At 42.0% G+C, this 20,579-nt stretch overlaps 1 protein-coding gene across 3 annotated transcripts in view; it reads left to right on the top strand.

The window, feature by feature from the left end:
• Positions 1–20,579, top strand: part of PRKN (parkin RBR E3 ubiquitin protein ligase) — a 1,295,868-nt gene that overhangs the window by 724,575 nt on the left and 550,714 nt on the right. For all 3 annotated transcript variants that reach the window (XM_059401391.1, XM_059401390.1, XM_059401392.1), the window contains exon 6: positions 13,904–14,019. In XM_059401391.1, coding sequence (XP_059257374.1) covers positions 13,904–14,019 — 116 coding nt within the window. The remainder of the gene's footprint in view (positions 1–13,903; positions 14,020–20,579) is intronic.

Below are 20,579 nucleotides of genomic sequence, written 5' to 3'. Positions count from 1 at the left end.
ATGGCAAGTGGTGATGAACATCTTTTCCGTGGGCCATCTGTGGGTCTTCTCTGGAGAAATGTGCATTCATGTCTTTTGCTCATTTTTACATCGGATTATTTGGTCAGTTTTCATGTTGTGTTGTTTAAGTTCTTTATATATTTTGGATACTAACCCTTTATCAGATGTGTTGCTTGCAGATATCATCTCCATTCAGTAGGTTGCCTTTTGGTTTGGTTGACTCCTTCCTTTGCTGAGCAGAGTTTTAGTTTGACGAAGGCCCAACAGTTTACTTTTGCTTTTGTTTCCCTTGCCTCAGGAGATACATCTAGAAAAATGGTGCTATAGCTGGTGTCAGAGAAATTACTGCCTGTGCTCTCTTCTAGGATTTTTATGATTTCTGGTGTCACATTTAGATCTTTATTCCATTTTGAGTTTGTTTGTGTGTATAGTGTAAGAAGTGGTCCAGTTTCACTCTTTTGTATGTATCTGTCCAATTTCCCCAACACCATTTGTTGAAGACACTGTCTTTTTCCCATTGCATCTTCTTGCCTCCTTTGCCGAAGGTAATTGACCATAGAATTATGGATTTATTTCTGGGCTTTCTATCCTGTTACTTTAATCTGTGTGTCTGTTTCTGTGTCCGTACCACACTGTTTTGATTACTACTGCTTTCTGGTATATCTTGATATCTGGGGTTGTGATACCTCCAGTTTTGTTCTTTTTCAAGATTGCTTTGGCTATTAGGGGTCTTTTGTGGTTCCATATAAATTTTAAGATTACTCTAGTTCTGTGAAAAATCCTGTCAGTATTTTGATAGGATTATATTAAATCTATGGATTGTTTTGGGTAGTACGGACATTTCAACAGTGTTTGTTCTGCTAACTCAAGGGCATGGAATATCTTTCCATTTGTTTGTGTCCTCTCCAAATCTTTCATCAGTGTTTAACAGTTTTCACAGCCTTTACCCTCCTTGGTTAAGTTTATTCCTGGATGTTTTGTTAATTATGCCGTAATTGTAAATGGAATTATTTTCTTAATTTCTGTTTCTGCTACTTCATTATTATTGTATAGAAATGCAATGGATTTCTGTCTATTGATTTTGTATCCTGGGACCTTACTGAATTCACTTATCAGCGCTTGTAGTATTCTTGTGGAGTCTTAAGGGTTTTCTCTATATCATATTACCTAAGTATCATGCCATCTGCAAGTAGTGTGAAAGTTTTACTTCTTCCTTATCCATTCTTTTTGTTGTCTGATTGTTATGGCTAGGATTTCCAATACTAAATTGAACAAAAGTGGTGAGAATGGATGTTCTTGTCTTGTTCCTGACCTTACCAGAAAAGCTCTCAGTTTTTCACCATTGAGTATGATGTTAGCTGTGGGTTTTTCACGTATGGCCTTTATTATGTTTAGGTATGTTCCCTCTAAACCTACTTTGTTAAGGGTTTTGGTTGTAATGCTTTGTCAAATGCTTTGTACAGCATCTGTTGAAATGATCATATGGTTTTTATCCTTTCTCTTGTGGATGTGATGTATCATGTTGATTGATATGCAAATATTGTACCACCCTGGCAACCCAGGAATAAAATCTGCTTGATAATGGTGAATGATTTTTTTAATGTATTGTTGGGTTTAGTATGCTAATATTTTGTTGAGGATTCTTGTAGCTGTGTTCATCAGAGATATTGGCCTGGAGTTCTCTTTCCTGTGGTGTCTTTATCTGGTTTTGGTATCAGGGTCATGCTGGCCTCATAGAATGAATTTGGAAACTTCATTCCGTGAGAATAAGTATTAAGTCTTCTTTAAATATTTGGTAGAGGGCTGGCTAGGTGACTCTGTTGTTAAGTGTCTACCTCCAGCTTAGGTCATGATTCCAGGGTCCTGGGATTGAGCCCCTCATTAGGCTCCCTGCTCGGCCAGAAGCCTGCTTCTCCCTCTCCCACTCCCCCTGCTTGTGTTTCCTCTCTCACTGTGTCTCTGTCAAAGAAATAAATAAAATCTTTAAAATAAAATAAAATGAAGAAATGTTTCGTAGAGGGGCACCTGGGTAGCTCAGTTGGTTAACCATCTGCCTTCGGCTGAGGTCATGATCCCAGAGTCCTGAGATAGAATCCCACATGCCCCACATCAGGCTTCCTGCTCAGTGGGGAGTCTGCTTCTCCCTCTGCCTCTCCCCCTGCTTGTGCGCTCTCTCTGTGTGTCAAATAAATAAATGAAATCTTTAAAAAGTAAAGTAAAATAAAATAAAATGTTTGTTAGAATTCACCTGTGAAGCCAACTGGTTCCAGATTTTTGTTTTTTTGTGAGTTTTTTTATTACTGATTTCATTTCATTTCTGGTAATTGGTCTGTTCAAATTTTCTATTTTATCTTGATTCAGTTTTGGGAGATTATGTTTCTAGGAACTTACTCATTTCTTCTAGGTTTGTTGTCCAGTTTGTTGGCATGTAATTTTTCATAATATTCTCTTACAAACCTTCATATTTCTGTGGTATTGGTTTTTAGTTCTAATCTTCCACTTTTGACTTTGTGTATTGGAGTCTTCTGTCTCTCTCTTTCTCTCTTTTCTGATGAGTGTGTCTAAAGATTTATCAATTGGTTGATCTTTTCAAAGAAACAGATCCTGATTTCATTGCTCTGCTGTATTGTTATATAGTTTATATTTTACTTATTTATGCTCTAATCTTCATTATGTCCTTCCTTCCATGGGTTTTGGAATCTTCTTCTTTTTGTATCTCCTTTAGGTGTAAGAATAGGTTGGTTTTTTGGAGTTTTCTTGCTTTTTGTTCTTCTTTTTGTATCTCCTTTAGGTGTAAGATTAGGTTGGGTTTTTTTGAGATTTTTCTTGCTCCTTGAGGTAGGCCTATATTACTCTAACCTCCCTTTTAGAACATCTTTTGCTGCATCCCAAATGTTTTGGACTGTTGTGTTTTCCTTTTTGTTTGTCTCCATGGGTTTTTTTATTTCTTCTTTGATTTCTTGGTTAAGCCATTCATTATTTAGTAGCATGTTATTTAGCTTTCATGTACCTGTGTTCTTTCCAGGTTTTTTTTTTTTTTTCTTGTAGTTGATTTCTAGTTTCATAGCATTGTGGTCAGAAAAAAATGCATGAAATAATTTCAGTTCTTTTTGAATTTGTTGAGACTTGTTTTATGGCCTAACATTTGATCTGTTCTGGAGAATGTGTCATGTACATTTGAAAAGAATGTTCCTACTGTTTTAGGATGGAATGGTCTGAATATACCTGGTAGGTTCTTTGTTTTCTTTTGTTGTTTGTTTGTTTGCCCTGATTGATGTGGGTATTACTGTGTTGCATCTGTGGGACAAGTTGAGTTTAGGATTCTCCTACTCTGTCACCTTCCCAGAAGTCCCCCCACTGTCCTTTCTGACTCTTCAAGTCTTTTGACTGCTCTGACACCTGCTGTGTACTCAGCCTTGGGCCCAGCGTGGGACAAAATGCCTTCAGGTTGTTTACCCTCTGAGGAGTCTGTTAGAAAAGCAGGTGGTGTCAGCATCATGGAACAAGGCCTTCCCAGGCAGTAAGAGCAGGATAGGAGTGAAGGGTAACATGGGAGTCCCTCTCACCAGTCCTAGACGGTCAGGAAGGTTCTGAGGGCTGATGACTTGTAAGCTGAGCCGTGAAGGACACTTGGGTGTTTCGAGGGCAAAGGTAGGAGAAAGACAGTCCATGTTGGGAGATACTGTGTGTAAGAATCAAAGGCAATAGAACGCACACAGCCTTTAGGACAGGAAAAGGGTCTTTATGGCTGAAATGGGAGTGGGCGGGTAGGGAAAGATGGTGGGGCTGACACTGGAAAGGCTCCAAAGGCCTTGCTCAGGGCAGCGTGCTTGAGCTGAAGCATATATAACCAGAAAAAAATGACAGGATTCAACAATCCTTTCACATTATTTGCCATTATTGAATAGAATAAGGGTTGTTTTTTTTTTTCACATTTAGAAATAAATGTAAAATAACTGCCAATTTCTAGAGAATGCCTAGAAATCAGTGGGAACACAACTCATCCAGGGATGGTGAGTCACTGGAAATTTTCCAAATTATGACCTGTCCCCTCAGTTCCTTGCAAATGATACCCAGCTAACAGATACTTGTTTATGTGTCCTCTCCTGGAGGCCGGCTGTGTATTCAGTAGTGGAGGATTACAAAAGGAAATGCTATGCTAACGACAAAATATTGTAACATCTTCTTTTATTTATCTGAGGACAGAAGCTGGAGAGCTTTGCCTAAATAATGAAACCAGCAAAAGCTGTGATGCCTTTATGTGCTTTCAAGCCGACACATTATGAGAGCCTGTGAAACCTTTAGCTTCTAAAGGAAATAAAGAACAGCCAGAATAATGAATATTGTCTTTTATAGTCTGGCTAGGCTACAAAATTTAAGGAGAAGATATACTCATCTTGTACACTGAGCCGATGATATCACCTAAGTAACTACTGTTGTGGTTGGAGGGAAGTTACGTGCCCAAGCATGGTGGGAATGACGACAGAAATGCAAGGAAAGTGAGCAACCACTAGTCAAGTGTGTGCCAGACCTGGAGAAAGAAAGCCTGCAGTAATCCGTTAACCGGATTCTCCTGAACCAGCCAGGAATTCCTGGGAGAAAATTAGATGTTATGAAAAGATGGGTCCTCTGGCAGTCAGGGGTTCTCAGCTCACATTCAGGGAGCCCGTCCCCTACGGAATAAATACAACCCGATGGCAGCCTCTATATTCCAGAAACGTTGGAGTCAAGGACCTTTAAGGGATGCTGAGAGCAGGATAATATTGCACAAATGCTGAGAAACATTGATGACGATAGTCAGCATTTGCTGTCAAAATTCTCCAGTGATAGGGCACAATCCTTGGAGTGAAAGCCTTCTCAAGGTAATAAAGAAAAAAGAAAATCCTGTTTTCCATTCTGAAAGCTAATGTGGAAATTTGTCTTGGAAGTTTCTATGCACTGCTAAGTTAAATCAAAAACCTGTTTTGAAAGGGTGATCCTTCAAAGTTGGCGATGAAGAACTGGTCAGAATGCACACTCTCCGTGCCACCCGTCAGTCCTCATCAGTGGGGAGACTGACACACCCCCAGGCTTTCAAAGCACCAGCCTGAGTCCGATGGGCTGGGATCCGTGCTTATATGCACGAGGAATCACGCAGTTCCCATTACGCCTCTGCCCAAGCCCGGTGCGCTCCAGCGGGTCTGAGCCCCCAGCGGGAGTTCTTACACAGCCTTGTTCCCCTGCTCACTGCCCTACCTTCCCTGCCTGCCAGACTCTTACCTTGTAAGACCCAGTGCCCACGCCTTCAAAAGCAAAACCTCATTCCCCGACAAGCTGGTCATCCTTCTCATCCCCGTGGCTCAGGCGTCTGTAGGATTGGCCACTTTTATTTATTTATTTTTGTGTGTGTGCAAATGTTTGTTGACGTGTCTTTCTCCTCCAAGCTTATGGATTCTTTTAGGGATTTTGTTTACCTGTGGATCTTCAGATACTGCTCAAGCCTGGGCCAGGAGAAAAGATTGCACTTTTTTTTTTCTTTTCGTTTCTTTTTCCTTTTTTCTTTCCTTTCCTTCCTTTTTTTTTTTTTTAATTTTTTAATGGGTAAACATTGGGGGAAAAATAATCCCTGGAAGCATGGCTATTACTTACAGAAGATACAATAACTTAGGTAACCAGGATGACAGGCACAGGTGGATCCAGGGGATAAAGGCCATTGCTGGAACTCTGTCTTTCTGTCTCCTATTTCTGTTCTCTTTTGAACACTGGCTTGGTTCTCAGACAGGTTCTTTCTAAGTCGTTGCGGTGGAGGAATGTTCTGTTCTGACGGAGTTGGCCACCTGTGCACCCCGGACTAGGGCCGAGAAAGGGAGGTACAAAGATCTGAGCATGTCTGCGCAATTACCTGGAGAGGGGAAGGGGGATCATTTTCTGCGACTTTGCTTATTTCTAAGTGTACGTTTGTACCCCGTCACCCCCCACCCCAACCTGCCGCATCCCTCCCCCACTTTGGTAACTGCCAGTCTGTTCTCTGTGTCTGTGAGTTCCATTTTTTTGTTGTTCTGTTTTTGTTTTTGTTTTGTTGTTGTTCTTTTTTCTTGTCTGAACAAAGCCATCTATTGAAACCATGCATTTCAAAATCATCTGTAATGACTCCTGATCTTCCTCTTTACTCATCATTCCTCTGCCCCACCCCCGTTTATCCCTAAAACAATAACTAGATGACTGAGCGTGTTACAGTAGAATAAATTTCTGGTCAGGCACATGGAAGAACTCCCAATCCAGGTGTGGAGGAAGAAGATAAGCAGGGTGATATCTACAGCTTTGATTTTGAAGTTAGACTTCTTGAAGGCATGTGGCATTAAAACCTGTGTCATTGTTTATATCTAGTAGCAATGGGAAACATGGGAAGTCCACATGGGTTTATTTATATACGTATCTGAAGGCTTAAGCTGCTTATGTGGACTGAGCCCAAACCACCACTGCTGTGATTAATGGGAAGAGTAGCATCTGTTACTTGAAGGATTGTCCCACAGGATCAGTAAGAATTTAAGACAATTTTAGGTATAGAATCGGTTGCTTATCTACTACCGCGGGGGTCAGAATTGTTTTAAATTTAAAAACTTTTTGATTGTAGAAAGATTTTACAATTCATATATTTTGACTCTAGAATATCTCCGGGACTGTATACCTATATCTTATCATTAAGAAAAACAAACAATCAATGATTTTGCAGTGAAAAGTATGAACAGTGACACCGAGTTGGGCAAATACAGACTGGAAATAATGTCACGCCGATGCATGTCAGGTTTTGCCATAAATAAAAAGTTACTGGCATATTTAGAGAGAAAAAGAGAGAAAGCTTTGTGTTTTCAGAGCCATTTTTATTTGTATTACTTATTATATATTAGCCCAGGAAATGGACCTACTATATACTTTTAACTTTGGTAATAAGATAAAAATTCTAAAATACTTTTGAAATTTAACAATAGCTGTAGTGATATGAAAGTAGAAATACGGCGGACCTGGCCAGTGGTAACATTAGAGAGCCATGTGCTTGCTGGCTTGACATTGAAGACGTTCTGCTGCGTAGAATGGGCTTGTCGTGTGCATGCACACCTGCCGTGGATTTCTGGGAGTTTCTGTACGTATAATGCACACATTCATAATTAACCCACGCAGGGCCATGGAGGAGGCATACACCCTCCCTTAAGGCTTTGGCAGTGGTCATGGTGTGGACAGTCAGCAGCTATCCTTCTCGGCAAGTACTGACATAGTTTCCTTTTTTATGGGAATATATTGACTTTTCTTTCTTTGCTAACACCTTATTAAGAGAAAACAAACTTGTTAATGAACCCAGTAACAGGCTCATTAGCTTTTGAGATTCCGTTTGTTTAAGTGTAACCTGATGTTATGACAGACATTGTTAAATTAACCAAATCTACAAGTAAAACAAGTTGCAGAGTTATTTTGTATCCAAAATAACGGAACTAACTTCTGGAGTTACATAACACAAAGTGAACATAGGAGGCAAAACACTCTCAGGTCACAGGGAACAGGCTTCGGCATGGCTCAGTAACCGATCGTCCTTAGGAACCAAGTGGAGAGTGTGGTGATCACGCCGTGCATCAGGCTTTGGCTTGGGGAAAATGAAAGCTCTAACATGAACATGAATAATGATGTTTCAAAATGGATAATAAGACTGAAAACTATCAATTGTTCCTTCCAAAAGGATGTGATCTAACCTGATGAGGAACTGTTAGAGCCTCCAGTGGGGATCTCTGTTTGTTGCTGGCTACTGACAGAAGCTTTACCTGTGAGGTGCCTTTAGATTGAGTCTAAGTGAAAGGTTGTCTGTTGTAACTTGTTAAATGTGAGGCCCTCTGATAGAGAGGTAACGTGCTCCTTACCAGTTTTCTCATAAATAGTAACAGTGGTCCCTCTTATTTGAAAATTTAATCTTTTAATAGGTCTATTTGAGTTTAAACTCAATATGCCAACATTATAATATAATATATATAGCAATATATAAATTGCAATATATATTATAATTTATTATATATAATACATATATTATGTCATGTATGTATGTGTGTGTGTGTGTGTGGATATATATATATACATATATATATATATATGTATATATATATATATATATCATGCTGCTTGATTCTAGAATCCCCTGCCCTTCCTCTCTCTGTGTGGTATACTGGGCTTTTGGGCTGGCCGTGGCAAACATCAGCTCCCAGACTCCCTGTCCTTGTTTCAGGCAGGCTTTGCCCAGGGGAGACCTAGTGGGAGCTGGTTATTCAGAGAGAAGGCAGAAGATGCCAGGATATTTTTTGCTTTCTCTTCAAAAAGCATTTCTGGGGGCAGGTGGGTGTCTCAGTCAATTAAGTGTCTGCCTTTGGCTCAGGTCACGATCCCAGGGTCCTAGGATCGAGGCCTGCAGGCAGCCTGCTTCTCCTTCTCCCTCTACTGCTCCCCCTCTTGTATTTTCTCACATGCTCTGTGTTGTGTGTGTGTATGTGTAAAATAAATAAGTAAAATATTTTTAAAAGTAAAAAAAGAAAGAAACATTCCTGGCAGTGGCTGCCTCTCTCACCCTCCCAGTTCCCCGCAGTTAGCTTCCTCCTCCCCCCCATCCTCGTATACTTCTTTCTGCCAGTGGTCAGAGCCCCAGCGCTGCTGATCTCAGGGTGGCTTCCTGCCCTATGGTGCATCTACCACCTTGGTAACTAGATCTCAGTATTACATTCCTGCAGCGGAGCTACTGATACGGGCCATGTTTCCCTAACTTGACTCTGACCCATGCAAATGGCCAGTTACTGGTTCAGTAGAAACCACAGATTTACTGCAGCCTTCTAGTGGAAAATGTGTGATCCTTGTATTTTATCAAGAGAAAGATGTGCTTTCCTTGGAGCACATTAACTAAGAAAGCTTTGGAGATTAACTCAAATTTAGACACACAACTCAAATTTAGATGAACTCAAAAGACACACACAGTGTTTTATTTGGAAAACATACTATGGTTAAGCAGTATCTCTAAAAATCATTAACCTTGGGAAGTTCACTGAAAGCTGTTAGAATGTTCAAGAACAAAGAAGAAGGGTCTCACCATTTTTTTTTTCAGGTTTGTAGAACTATCTTGTGCTTGTGACATGCAAGACTTTCCAGACAGTAGTTGTCGGCTCTTTCCATAGAAATTTGGAACACATTGATTTGTGTTTGGAGTCGACTAATTAGCTTCCGATCCTATAAGTTCCTATACATCTGGGTTCTTGGTATGAATCTGTTTTCAGGTTTTGCTGCCTTATTTATTTGTTTCCATAGTTACTGTTATTTCCTTCTTTGTGAGAGACATTGGCGTTGAGTCAGGAGTCAGGTGGTAGGGTGGAGTGAGGAGAGGGTGGCTTCTGGAGATGCCACCAACAGCTGAACTGAGATGTTCATGGGTCTTGCCTTGGTGTATACTTCTGGTGTTTATGGGTCTGATTTGGTTAGAGGGTCAGGCCTCCGAAGTCTGCAATGACAGGTGAGTTATGATAAAATATAACTCACTGAGAGCAGAAGGAAAGAATCATAGCCTTGTCTACAGAATTGGTAACAATGTGAGTACGTTTCTATGAACTTAATATGACTTTGCTGAATTCTGGAAAACACTCATATATCATTGAACATGGTTGCAGTATAAAGCCAAGCTCATTTTCCAAGTCTTATTCTGGGTCCATTTTTTAAATAGTTTATACTATCCTTGGAAAAAAGAAAACTGGCCAATCACTGCCGTACCTTCTAACTCTATAGCTAATTAATTATGGCTTCCCAGAATTGAGTATGTGGAGCCAATTAAAATGAGCCGCCCATGGGAACTATAGTTCCAGGCTGGGTAGAAGAATTCATTTAATCTAACGGGACTTGTTTTTGTTTTGTTTTGGTTTGGTTTGGTTTCTCTATTTTTGTAGCTGATTTATCTTAAGCTAGCATTTGTAAAAGGTGGGGTGGGTCCCTTAGAGAACCTTCCTTTACCCACATTTAAGGGGACTAGGATTCCCTTCACTAGGAGTCACAGATGCCCTACCCAAGGTAGAATTGTTTTTAAAGGTTTTTCTCCTTTGCTTTGCTTTATTGTCTGTGTATTTTGCATGCAGAATGGAAATATCAAAAGACTACCAACATCTGAGCCCACTGATGGCATTGGGAAGGAAATGACCAGATCACGTTCGTGATGAGTCAGAAATCGCGTCACTGCTGTAGGGAGACAGTTCTCCAGGGTTCTCTTGCGTTTCTGCACGTGATGAGGGAGCCGCCTACTCCCTTCTTGTTCTGGACGCCCTTTTCAAGGAGGTCATAGAGAGATCTGCTTATTGTCCAGTATAATAAAGACAGTATCACCCTTCAGGACAAAAGGATGGTTTGCTTGCAGCTCCTTCTGAAAGATCTGGGTTCCCTAAGCTCAGGTCCTCCCCTGTAGGGAGTTCAGAACCACTTACTTGTAGCACCTAGCTTTTCATCCACCTCATCCCATAATTGTTGGGGAGCAGGGGAAGCTGATACGGTCATCGTGCCCACCCTTCTTTCTGCCTGAGCTCCGAATCACGTGGTCCTTTGTCTCTGACCCAGGAGTCTCGTGTCTTCTGCCAGCAGCCAGGACACTGCAGCATAGAAACGTGAGCTTGCGAGCAGGGTGAAGTCCCAGACCCTCCCCCCGGTCCTGCCAATCACTCTATCACCACAGAAGAGCCTCCTTTCTCAAAAACCAGTGGAGAAAGTGTTGAAATTCACTGGTGTGATATCTCTATTTAATAAGAGAATTGATCATTTGTATCTTAGTTTTATCAGCTCATGTGAAATACTGGAACTTTCTGAATATCTATAACCGTTTATACTATTATCTGTAAGCATCCATTTCCCCCCAATAAAAAGGACTGTGGCTTTTATCTGGCTGGATTTTATCTGGTGTTAGAACAGTTTGTGATTTGTTAGCTGAGCCTCAGCCAGTAGTTTTTTGCAAGCTAAGAAAAAATATAAATACTGTCTATTTATCTGTTTATGAAATACCTTCTCAGTAGCCCCGCCGACTCAGCTGTTCTGGAGGAATTACTTTGTATTACGAGTGGGATTTCTTTCATGTCACTGAAAGTGGTTGCAGCCAGCCCAGTGTATTTTGTAAGGGTCATTCCTGTCCTCCTGCTTTTGTTTTGGCAGTCAGGAATTGCTCTACATCTTTTTCTTAACATCCTTGAACTGGCCTTTGAAGGATTTGTAAAATTTCTAAAGGTAGCATTCCCTGTTTAGAAAAAAAGGGGCGGTGGGGGGGAGAAACTCATCAGTATGATTTCCATGCCACTCCAGGGAGAGATCAGGGCTCAGAGACATGACACCATGAACACCCCTAAACAGAAGCACCAGCCTCCCTATCTGTCAAAGCAAGACTGTTGTCACCACCTCATCTTCGGGGCCGGGGACCGTTATCACACCCTCATCTTTGGGGCTGGGGACCGCAGGCAGGACGACTTGTATGCCCCCTGCTCCGGGTAGGGTAGGTTCTGGCTAACTAGCAGGTATACCGTCAGGGACTGGAAGGACCCTTGCAAATAAGAACAGCTGGCTTTGGGACACTTGTCTAGACAGTGGCACGCTTCAGAGGTTTGGAGAGCAACACCTGTTACCTAAGACGCGGCATCATTTGCAGATGCAATAAGCGAAGTATGTTACAGCTGTCGTCTTCAGAGAGAATAAGCAGGGTTTACTCCCTTTACCACTGAGGTCAGTATAACTCGATGGTTCTCAAATGTGTGGTTTGCAGAGCAGTGGTAAAAGCATCACCTGCCAGCGTGGTAGAAATGCAAATCATGGGCCCTCTCTGGCACTAGTGAATTAGAAAACTCTGGTGTGGGGTCCAGCAACATCTAGTGTAACACCCCCCACCCCCCCAGCCAGGTGATTCTGGTACACCTGGTGATTGAGAACCACAGATGTTAGTCACTGTATCTCAGGTCAGAGAAAAATGAGTTTAGTTTAGTTTCGAGTAGGGAAAGAATAAATGAAGGGTCGTGCTGTCAGATGTATAAAAGGATGATGGTAGAATTTGTTGAATAAACCTACTGATTTTTTCATTAAAAGTATATATATCTAGGGGTGCCTGGGTGGCTCAGTGGGTTAAGCCTCTGCCTTCGACTCAGGTCATGGTCCCAGAGTCCTGGGATCGAACCCCGCATCGGGCTCTCTCCTCCGCAGGGAGCCTGCTTCTTCCTCTCTCTCTGCCTGCCTCTCTGCTTGCTTGTGATCTCTGTCTGTCAAATAAATAAATAAAAACCTTAAAAAAAAGAATATATATCTAATGCCCGTTTTCTGCAAGACACTCTTAAGATACAGGTCTGAATAAGGGATTCCATAATTCTTCAGCGTCTAGATCAGGGGTGCACCATCAATGATGGCTTATGGACAAAATCCCATTTTCCAAATGTTTCCGCAGGTAAAAAACAGACCGAGGTGTCCATCTGCATATTGTCTGTGGGTGTTCTTAGGCTGCAGTGGGGATCGAGAAGCTCGACAAGGATCCGCGAAGTCCCACAAAGCCGAAAACATTTAGCATCTGGAGCTGTAATTAGAGGGCGAGTCCAGTGTTTGAAGGGGCGCTGCTGTCCGTAGGCCGAGTAGTTGCACTCCAGGGGGCGGCGGGGGAAGCGTGGTGCGCGCGGTCCGTCGTCCGGCGATGCGCTCGCGTCCGATTCCGGCCGCAGCAGGGAACCTCCCTTCGCGGACGTGGGCGTCGTGGAAGGTGTGAGGACCGTCGGGCAAGGGACCGAGCAGTCGCGGCGCCGAGCACCTCCGTGCACAAAGGGTAGAGGGTGCGCGGACACACAGAAGTAACAAGGGGAAGAATGAAAAACAAAACGAAGATTTGGGTTGAGAAGGGAGGATACAGGCAGCCAAGAGAATGTGGCCTCGGTGGAAAGCTGAGGGACAGCACGAGTGCGGGACAGGCCTGACGAGGCGGAGCAAGGAGACCCGCGCAGGTGCAGCGCATCCCCCGCGGCGCGGCGCGGTCCGGGCCCCGCAGGGCGTCCTGGGCCCCCGTGCGAGGCCGAAAGCGTGTAGGAAGCGCGCGGGAGAGTCCCGCTGTGCCGCTGTGTAAGTCTGCGTGCTGGCGCCTGCGGAGTGACAGCGGTGTCCCCGGTCCCTGACTCCGGGTCGCATCGCTGCTGCGTCCGGACTGACTGTGAGCGGCGCCGTGGAAAAAGCACTGGGTTTCCCCTTAGAGAGTCTGGTTACGGGGTGCCTGGGGGGCTCAGTGGGTTAAAGCCTCTGCTTTTGGCTCAGGTCATGATCCCAGGGTCCTGGGGTCGAGCCCCGCATCGGGCTCTCTGCTCGGCGGGGAGCCTGCTTCCTCCTCTCTCTCTGCCTGCCTCTCTGCCTACTTGTGATCTCTCTCTCTCTCTGTCAAATAAATAAAATCTTTAAAACGGAAAAAAGAAAGAAAGTTTAGTTACGTCCTGCCTTCACCTCTGATTGTTTGACTTTGGGCAAATCATGTCACGGCTCGGGGTCTCCCTTTCCTCATCTGTGAGATGCTGTCGCAGGCTCCCCGCTGCGCTCACATGGTGCTCGGCTGCCCGACTCCCTGACCACGGAAGGGCACCACGAAACTGGGGGCACAGGGCCTTTCCCCAGCTCCAGGGCTGAGACAGCAAAGGAAGATGAGCAGAGACACTCGGACCCCCCTACAAAGGGGGTTGCTGACTGGTTTGAAATGAGGGCATTAGCTTCCCTCCAAAGGTCTGATGTGGTCTCACGTCTAACCCACACCTCCTGACAGATTCCCTCTCTTGCCTGGAGAGATCGTTCGCTGTGAAAACGTGTGTGGGGGGAAAGGGCCAGTTGGGACCCAAGCCTGCGGTTTCTCACAGAGTCCTCATTCTTGCAGGAATTTTTCTTTAAATGTGGAGCACACCCGACCTCCGACAAGGACCCGTCAGTCGCTTTGAACCTGATCACAACAAACAGTCGAGACATCACCTGCATCACGTGTACCGACGTCAGGTAAGGCTGGGAAGCACCGTCAGCCTCGACAGGTTGCTTTCCCAGTGACGGCCTCTCGGGGGGGACTTCCTCAGTGGTTTCTTTTTCTTGAGGAGGGTCTGCGTTGCTTCGACGCCGTGCGGGCGATGTGGGTGTATTTCAGTGCGATCCAACCGTTTGAACTGCCTGATCCGGAGTGTGCATCGTGGTCAAAGCTTCGATGCCCTTCTCCCAATGTGGGTACATTTTAATATCATCACATTATTTCAAGTACCAAATCCTTAATGGGATCAGTGGCCAAATAGTGCGCTAAAGATATAAGTGAGATGACTTAGGTTTGAAGGTAGTGTAATCTGAAAAAAAGAAGCTCGTGTATTAATATGGGTGAGTTCTAGAATAAGTTACAACGTGATGCTCCTGTTAGGAGTGCTGTAACAACTTAGGAACACCATTTATTCCTGGGATGCATGATCCGTAACATTTTATTTTAAACCAGATAGGAGGCTCGAACTCACAACCCCAAGATCAGAAGTCATGCACTCCACTGACTGAGCCAGCCAGATACCCCGACATTTTGTCTTTAAAATGTCTTTTCATCCACTCAGTTCTCCCACATAACTTGCCCTGGGTTTACATTAGGGCGTGGTGTGTATTCATACGCCCCAAATAAAAGCATGTAGCTAGTATGGGACCTGGTCACTTCTAATTTCAGTAGAAGAAAGAAAATGTGGAGACGCTCCGTTAGAAAAACAGCGATAAGGACTAAACTTAAATTTCAGTTCGGAAGAAAACACCAAGTAGGGAAACCTGGGCACAGTGAATCTTCAGGGTTGATGGGTGAGAGTAGAACCCCTTACTTCTTTCAGATGAACACAGTCAAAGAAATGGTTTATTCCATATTCTCTGAGGTTGGCCAGAAGCTCAAATTGCAATAGAGGGGGCCTAGCCCTGATATCAGGAAGAACTTCTAATGAAATCCCAACATGAATTAATGAATAAAGTCAAAGAAACCTTGTTCCAGGCTTTTAAGCAAAGACGTAGATACCCTGAGCGTTTTAGGATTGTCTCTCCTTGGTCTTGAGAGTGTGTTAGGTGGCCTTTTAAAGTTACCTTAAGCTCTGTGATTTCATGGTTGGGGGTATTAATACTCCTAACATAACACTTCTGTCCTTTCCTAAATTTAAATTAAAATGTTGACTAATAGAAGCCTGAAATCCTTAATAGCATCCATTAGACAAACTTGGCTTCCAAGAAGGGATAACAATGGGACATTTTTTGGCCACTGCATTTTTAGTTCCTGGTGTGATAGGGAACACCACTGGATTGCCTCAAATGTACCTTTCGAACGCCCCTTGGTGAGATGAACAATTGCAAATGGCCAATGACTTCAGCACCCAAGATCCGCGGATTCTCCTGGTATCTCGGGAAAGGAGCTGGGAAGTCCTGAGAATAAGAGCTTGACTGTCCGCCAGCACTGAAAAATTAGAATCATGTCTCAGGTTTTCCTGGGAGAAATGAGTTTTTCTCAGCGTCAGAAATGCAGCCTGTGAGCCCATATTTAAAAGCCTTCCATTAGAGTTGGTAAAGATGGCATTAAGATACGGAGTCCTGACCGAGCTGTCGTGCTCTGAGCTTCCTGGTACCGCACTCTCGCCTTCGTGTTAGTAACTCACAACATCCACCCAGAAAAACTAGCCGCTTCTCAGATCCACGGGCAGATAATTGCTGGAAAAATAATATTGTCTGTTGCAATAAAATTTTTCCTATTATTATTTTGAGGTGATTTTAAAAATAGAACCTACTATATTCAATTAGATTTAAGTGTGTGTGTAGAACCAACCACTTGACTGAATGAGGTCCCTTCTTACATACGGCAGCAGAGGAATAACCTGTATGTAAAACAAAGAAAATACTCTTCTTATAGTGAAGGATTCGTGCATAGGGATATCATAAAAGCCTGCATGAGGATACGCTGATATTTTATGTTGTACTTTACTGACTGTTGAGGTTTCTTTCTTTCTTTTTTTCTTCCTACAAAGCCTTTCTTTTCTAAGTCAGAGGTGATTGAATCACAAAAAAACTAAAAAATGTTAGAATGTTTTTACCCTCATGGTTAGTAAGATTTTGGCTTAATTCCTTCTAGCATCTTGAGTACACCTAAATATTTGTGTGTATACATGGAGGGGACTGTGCAAAATGTAATTATATTGTACATAGAGCTTTGTATCTGGCTTTTTCCACTTAACATTGCATCATGAGAAATTTTCCTTGCTATGAAATATCCTATGAAAACATGTTTTTTTGTTTGTTTGTTTGTTTAATATTTACCTAAGATTTCATCGTTTGGGAATATTCTAATCCTTTCCCTATTGCTGGTGATTTGAATTATTTCTAAAACCCTTAAATCTATATCCCTTTCCAAAAGTCATCAAATGCTTGTTTTGAATCTAAGACTAAGTGTTGTGGAAGTGGTAACAGAAGGTGAATGTCAATGGACATGTTTAATGTTCTTGATGCGTATCACCGAGCTTATTTCCATTTTAGACCATGACTGTCTGTCTTGAGAGGGCTCCTTGCCTCCCTGAAATGTTTTCCGGTATTATGTTCATAGTTTTAGTTTTTGCCTATTTGCTAAAGGACGTCAATGTTGTCACTAATATTTTTATTGGCAAGTTTGAACATTTCTCTCTTATTCACGTTTTCTTTTTTTTGTTGTTGGCTTAATTGCATTTTCTGTTGTGAGAGAAAAATGCAAAACTTTCTGAGTATGAAAGCTTTAGGGAAGAATCTGAAAAAAAAAAAAAAAAAAAGATTGCCTCTGCAGTTACTTTCTCATTCACTTATATATCAGTGTGTCCTTTGATAATACAAGGTTTTCTGACCTGTGAATGTATGTTTCAACATATTTCTTTGGTTTGTATTTTGAAATACTGCATCTTTCTGGAGATTAATCATTATTTAATTACAGAATTAAAAATACAAATTGGGGGTGTCTATTTATATTTTATGTTTCTTTTATTTATTTTTGTATGTACCCTAATCACACATCATTAGTCAAATTAGGCATCATTAACTACACAATAGATTAAAACCAGTGGATTAATTTCAATTCCACTTGTTGGTCACTGGCATAAGGGAAAGAGATTGGCTTTTGCATATTAACCTGGTATCTTGCAACCTTGCTGTAACCACTTATGATTTCAGGAATTACTCTGTGGACTCTTTCAGGTTTTCTGCATAGATTATCACGTCATCTCTGAACACGCACAGTGTCCTGTCTTTGCCTATCCCATCCCTGTCTTTCCTTTTCTTGCTTGTTCGCATTCGTAAGGACATCCGGGATGATGTTGAAAAGGAGTGATTGAGTAAGGGCCCACGTGCCTTAGAACTAATCTTAGTGGGAAAGCTTCAAGTTTCTTTCCTAGTTTTCTGACAGGTTTTTTTTTTTTTTTTTTTTTTTTTAAATCATGAGTGGGTGCTGGATTTTGTCAATTACCTTATTCCTGTGTCTACTGATATTATCATGTGATTTTTCTCTTAGTCTAATGTTTAGCCTGTTTCAGTCGACGATGGAATGTATTAATTCGCGTGCTGAATCAGCTCCACACACGTGGGTTCGGTCCCTCTTAACTATTGTATGTAATTCTTTTTAAGCTCTTCTGTATTTGAGTTGCAAATATTTTGTTGAGGATATTTACATCTACGCTCATGAGAGGTATGGGTTTTTCTGTCTTTGTCTGGTTTTAGCATTAAGGTAATTTTGGTCTCATAGAATGAGTTAGGAAGCGTTCATTCTGTTTCTGTCCTCTGAAAGGGAGTGTAGGGAACTGGTCGCAAGATAGAAATGTATTTATTGTTGTGCTTTACAAACACACACATTTGTATACAAGTAGGTTAACATCTCTTTCATCTACCTTCGTAACAGCAATTTTTAATAAATATTTAATAACATATTTCAGGATCTCCAGCACCACTAAGCTAACTAACATATTCTCTTAGGCCTTCAGCCTCCTTTTAAAGTCTGAGATTTGCAGTAGGTCATCTATAAGGCTCTGGCTGGTTTTAAAAGCTTGCAAGAGGTAGGAACAATGCTTGTTCACAGCTTATGAATCGATCGTATCATTTGAGAAAACACCTGTTTGTGGTCCCGCCTGCTGACCAATGCAGAAAGAAAAGATGAGGTTTTCAGTGACTCTCCTTTCCAGAGCCCACATATGTGGTTGTGATATGTGAAAGTCTGTGTGTCTAACATAGATGTGTTATTCATTTCTGGGTGTCGGGCTTAAAATGGAATGTGGGTAAGTGGTTTGTATCCTTTGAGTTTACATTGTATGTAAGCAATGTGTTTCTTCCCTTAGAGAAGAAGCAGCCCGAGATTTTATGTGAACCAGCAGCTTCCCATCTGCCACAGCCACACGGTCCCCTCCACTTGCCCGCAGCTGTGAGCTGGTCTGAGCCACTCAGGGTTCTCAGCTCATAGTCTTACCTTTATGAACAAAAAGTAGTGAGTTGAACAAAAAGAAGAAACAAAACAAAGCAAATAAACAACCAAAAATTTGAGCCAAAGCAGAAAGTACACCATTTGAAGGCAGAATGGCTATATTATGTATTTCCTTTTCTTATTCCCCCTTCAAGTTTTTATGTAAATTCCAGTTAGTGAACGTACAGTGTAATGTTAGTTTCAGGTGTAGAATTTAGTGATTTATCACTTACCTCATAATTTTTGTTATGTATTTCCAAAAAAAATTCCATCAGAAAGGTTCAGAATGCTCCTGGATGCCTCAGTTCGACCTGGGAGTGACAGCACTCTGCCATAGGAAAATGACAGGACCAGTACCACAGGGACACTTGTGTTCCTTCCCTGACCCATGTGCATAGTTGTAGCTCACGCAGACATCTGGTAAACCTCCCACCCCACCCCCTAACCCCTGAGGGGGGGAAAACAGTATCTCTGCCTCTTAAAACTTACTTTGCAATATTATCCTTAAAATTAAAATATAAAATTGGAAAATTACAAACTAGAGAAGTGATTAGCATGACCCCATTTGACAAAAAGAAAGAAGCCATCCGCACCTTCTGCTTCGCTCCTTCTGAGGCTGCCTAGGCAATTCCTGCACTTTTTTTCACCTTCATCTGCCATTCGTCAGTTTACAAGCTGCAGGCACACTAAACATAAATAAACAAATAACCGTGTTTGCACAGCCAAGTTTGAACTTTCCTGAAACATGTTTTAAAACTCAGCTCCTAGTAGGACCTTAAATCTAAGAACTGGCCCTACCTTTATAATTTTCCTCAACTCTTCCCATAAAGACTTAGGTTTTTGATGTCATTGTTGTTTGATACAAACGTATTCTTATAATTTCCTTGCTTTCAAATTTCTCTTCAGATTCATTCCGCCTACCGAAGTAATGCTGCCTTGGGATTGCAGACTTAAAAGATTTACTTGGGTTTGGAGATTAGTAAAGATTTATCTCTGAGTCCATTTGTACTTGCTCTTGGTATCCTGGGGGAGAGTGATTTAACTCTCGTTTGGCACTATGTTAGTATGCAGTCATTCACTCATTTAACAGAGGTTTAAAAAATGGAGATCTACAGTTGCTATGTCTTGGGCTTCTCCTCTCAATTCACACTTTAATTTTAGTTATATTTGGTGTTTATGTTCTGATTTAGAATTCATATACAAGGTCTTTTTCTAATTTTGAGACATTGTTTAACAGTTATATTTTATCAGCGTAACCGTTTCTTGACATTTGGGCATTAGATGGGAACTGATGGTTTCATACATTCGTCGGGATCTGAAGAGCACCTTCAGAGACTCCAAATATAGCCACATGTAATTTACCTCAAATCTTTAATGTGGCCTCTTTCAGTAAACGGCTTTAGTTCTGTAATAGAAAAAGTGTTGGATTATGTGTGTGTGTGTGTGTGTGAGAGAGAGAGAGAGAGAGAGCTCTAGAGAGCTTTGTGCTGACAGATCTATGTATTTCTCTTATTAGAGAAATAGCTTGTATACTCCTAAATAATGTAACATGCCAGGAACAGAAGATAGTTTCATGTAAGTACGGGAGAATCTCAGAGCATCTGTATTATAGAGAAAGGTAAATCAGAACAACATATTTATATTATAATAAACAGGAGTCTGTTACAGAGTAGAGTGGAGTGTCTTACACCTTTTTAAAATGAAACAGGAGACTTCAAAGATATGTCTTCTAGTTTGAAGCAGGCGACTTCCAACTGTGCCCCAGGCCCCATGGGAGTTAGCTCTCCCCAAGCATGCTGTGAGCGATTTCTTTCCTGAAGGGTGTGTGCGGCACACTCTTGAGACAGAACGGCTATCAACCCTTCCAGGATGGAGAATTCTTCCTATAAGTGGACTCTCCCATACAAGAAATTACATTGCCTCTTTGTAATTAAAAGGTGCTTAATCACCTGCAGTTCTTTCACCAAATTTCCAGTTATTCGAATATCTGTCTTATAGATGAAGAAATCGAGGCTAGGACATTTTAAAACTTAACATCTGGTCACACCGCAAAGAAGGAGTGGAATCAGCCTCCAGGTGAAATCCCTGGGCTTGGCCTGCC

Source organism: Mustela nigripes, chromosome 5 (assembly GCF_022355385.1).
Source record: "Mustela nigripes isolate SB6536 chromosome 5, MUSNIG.SB6536, whole genome shotgun sequence".
NCBI classification, from domain to species: domain Eukaryota; kingdom Metazoa; phylum Chordata; class Mammalia; order Carnivora; family Mustelidae; genus Mustela; species Mustela nigripes.
Note: the sequence above shows the minus strand (reverse complement) of the source record. Positions and strands in the feature narration are given on the sequence as shown.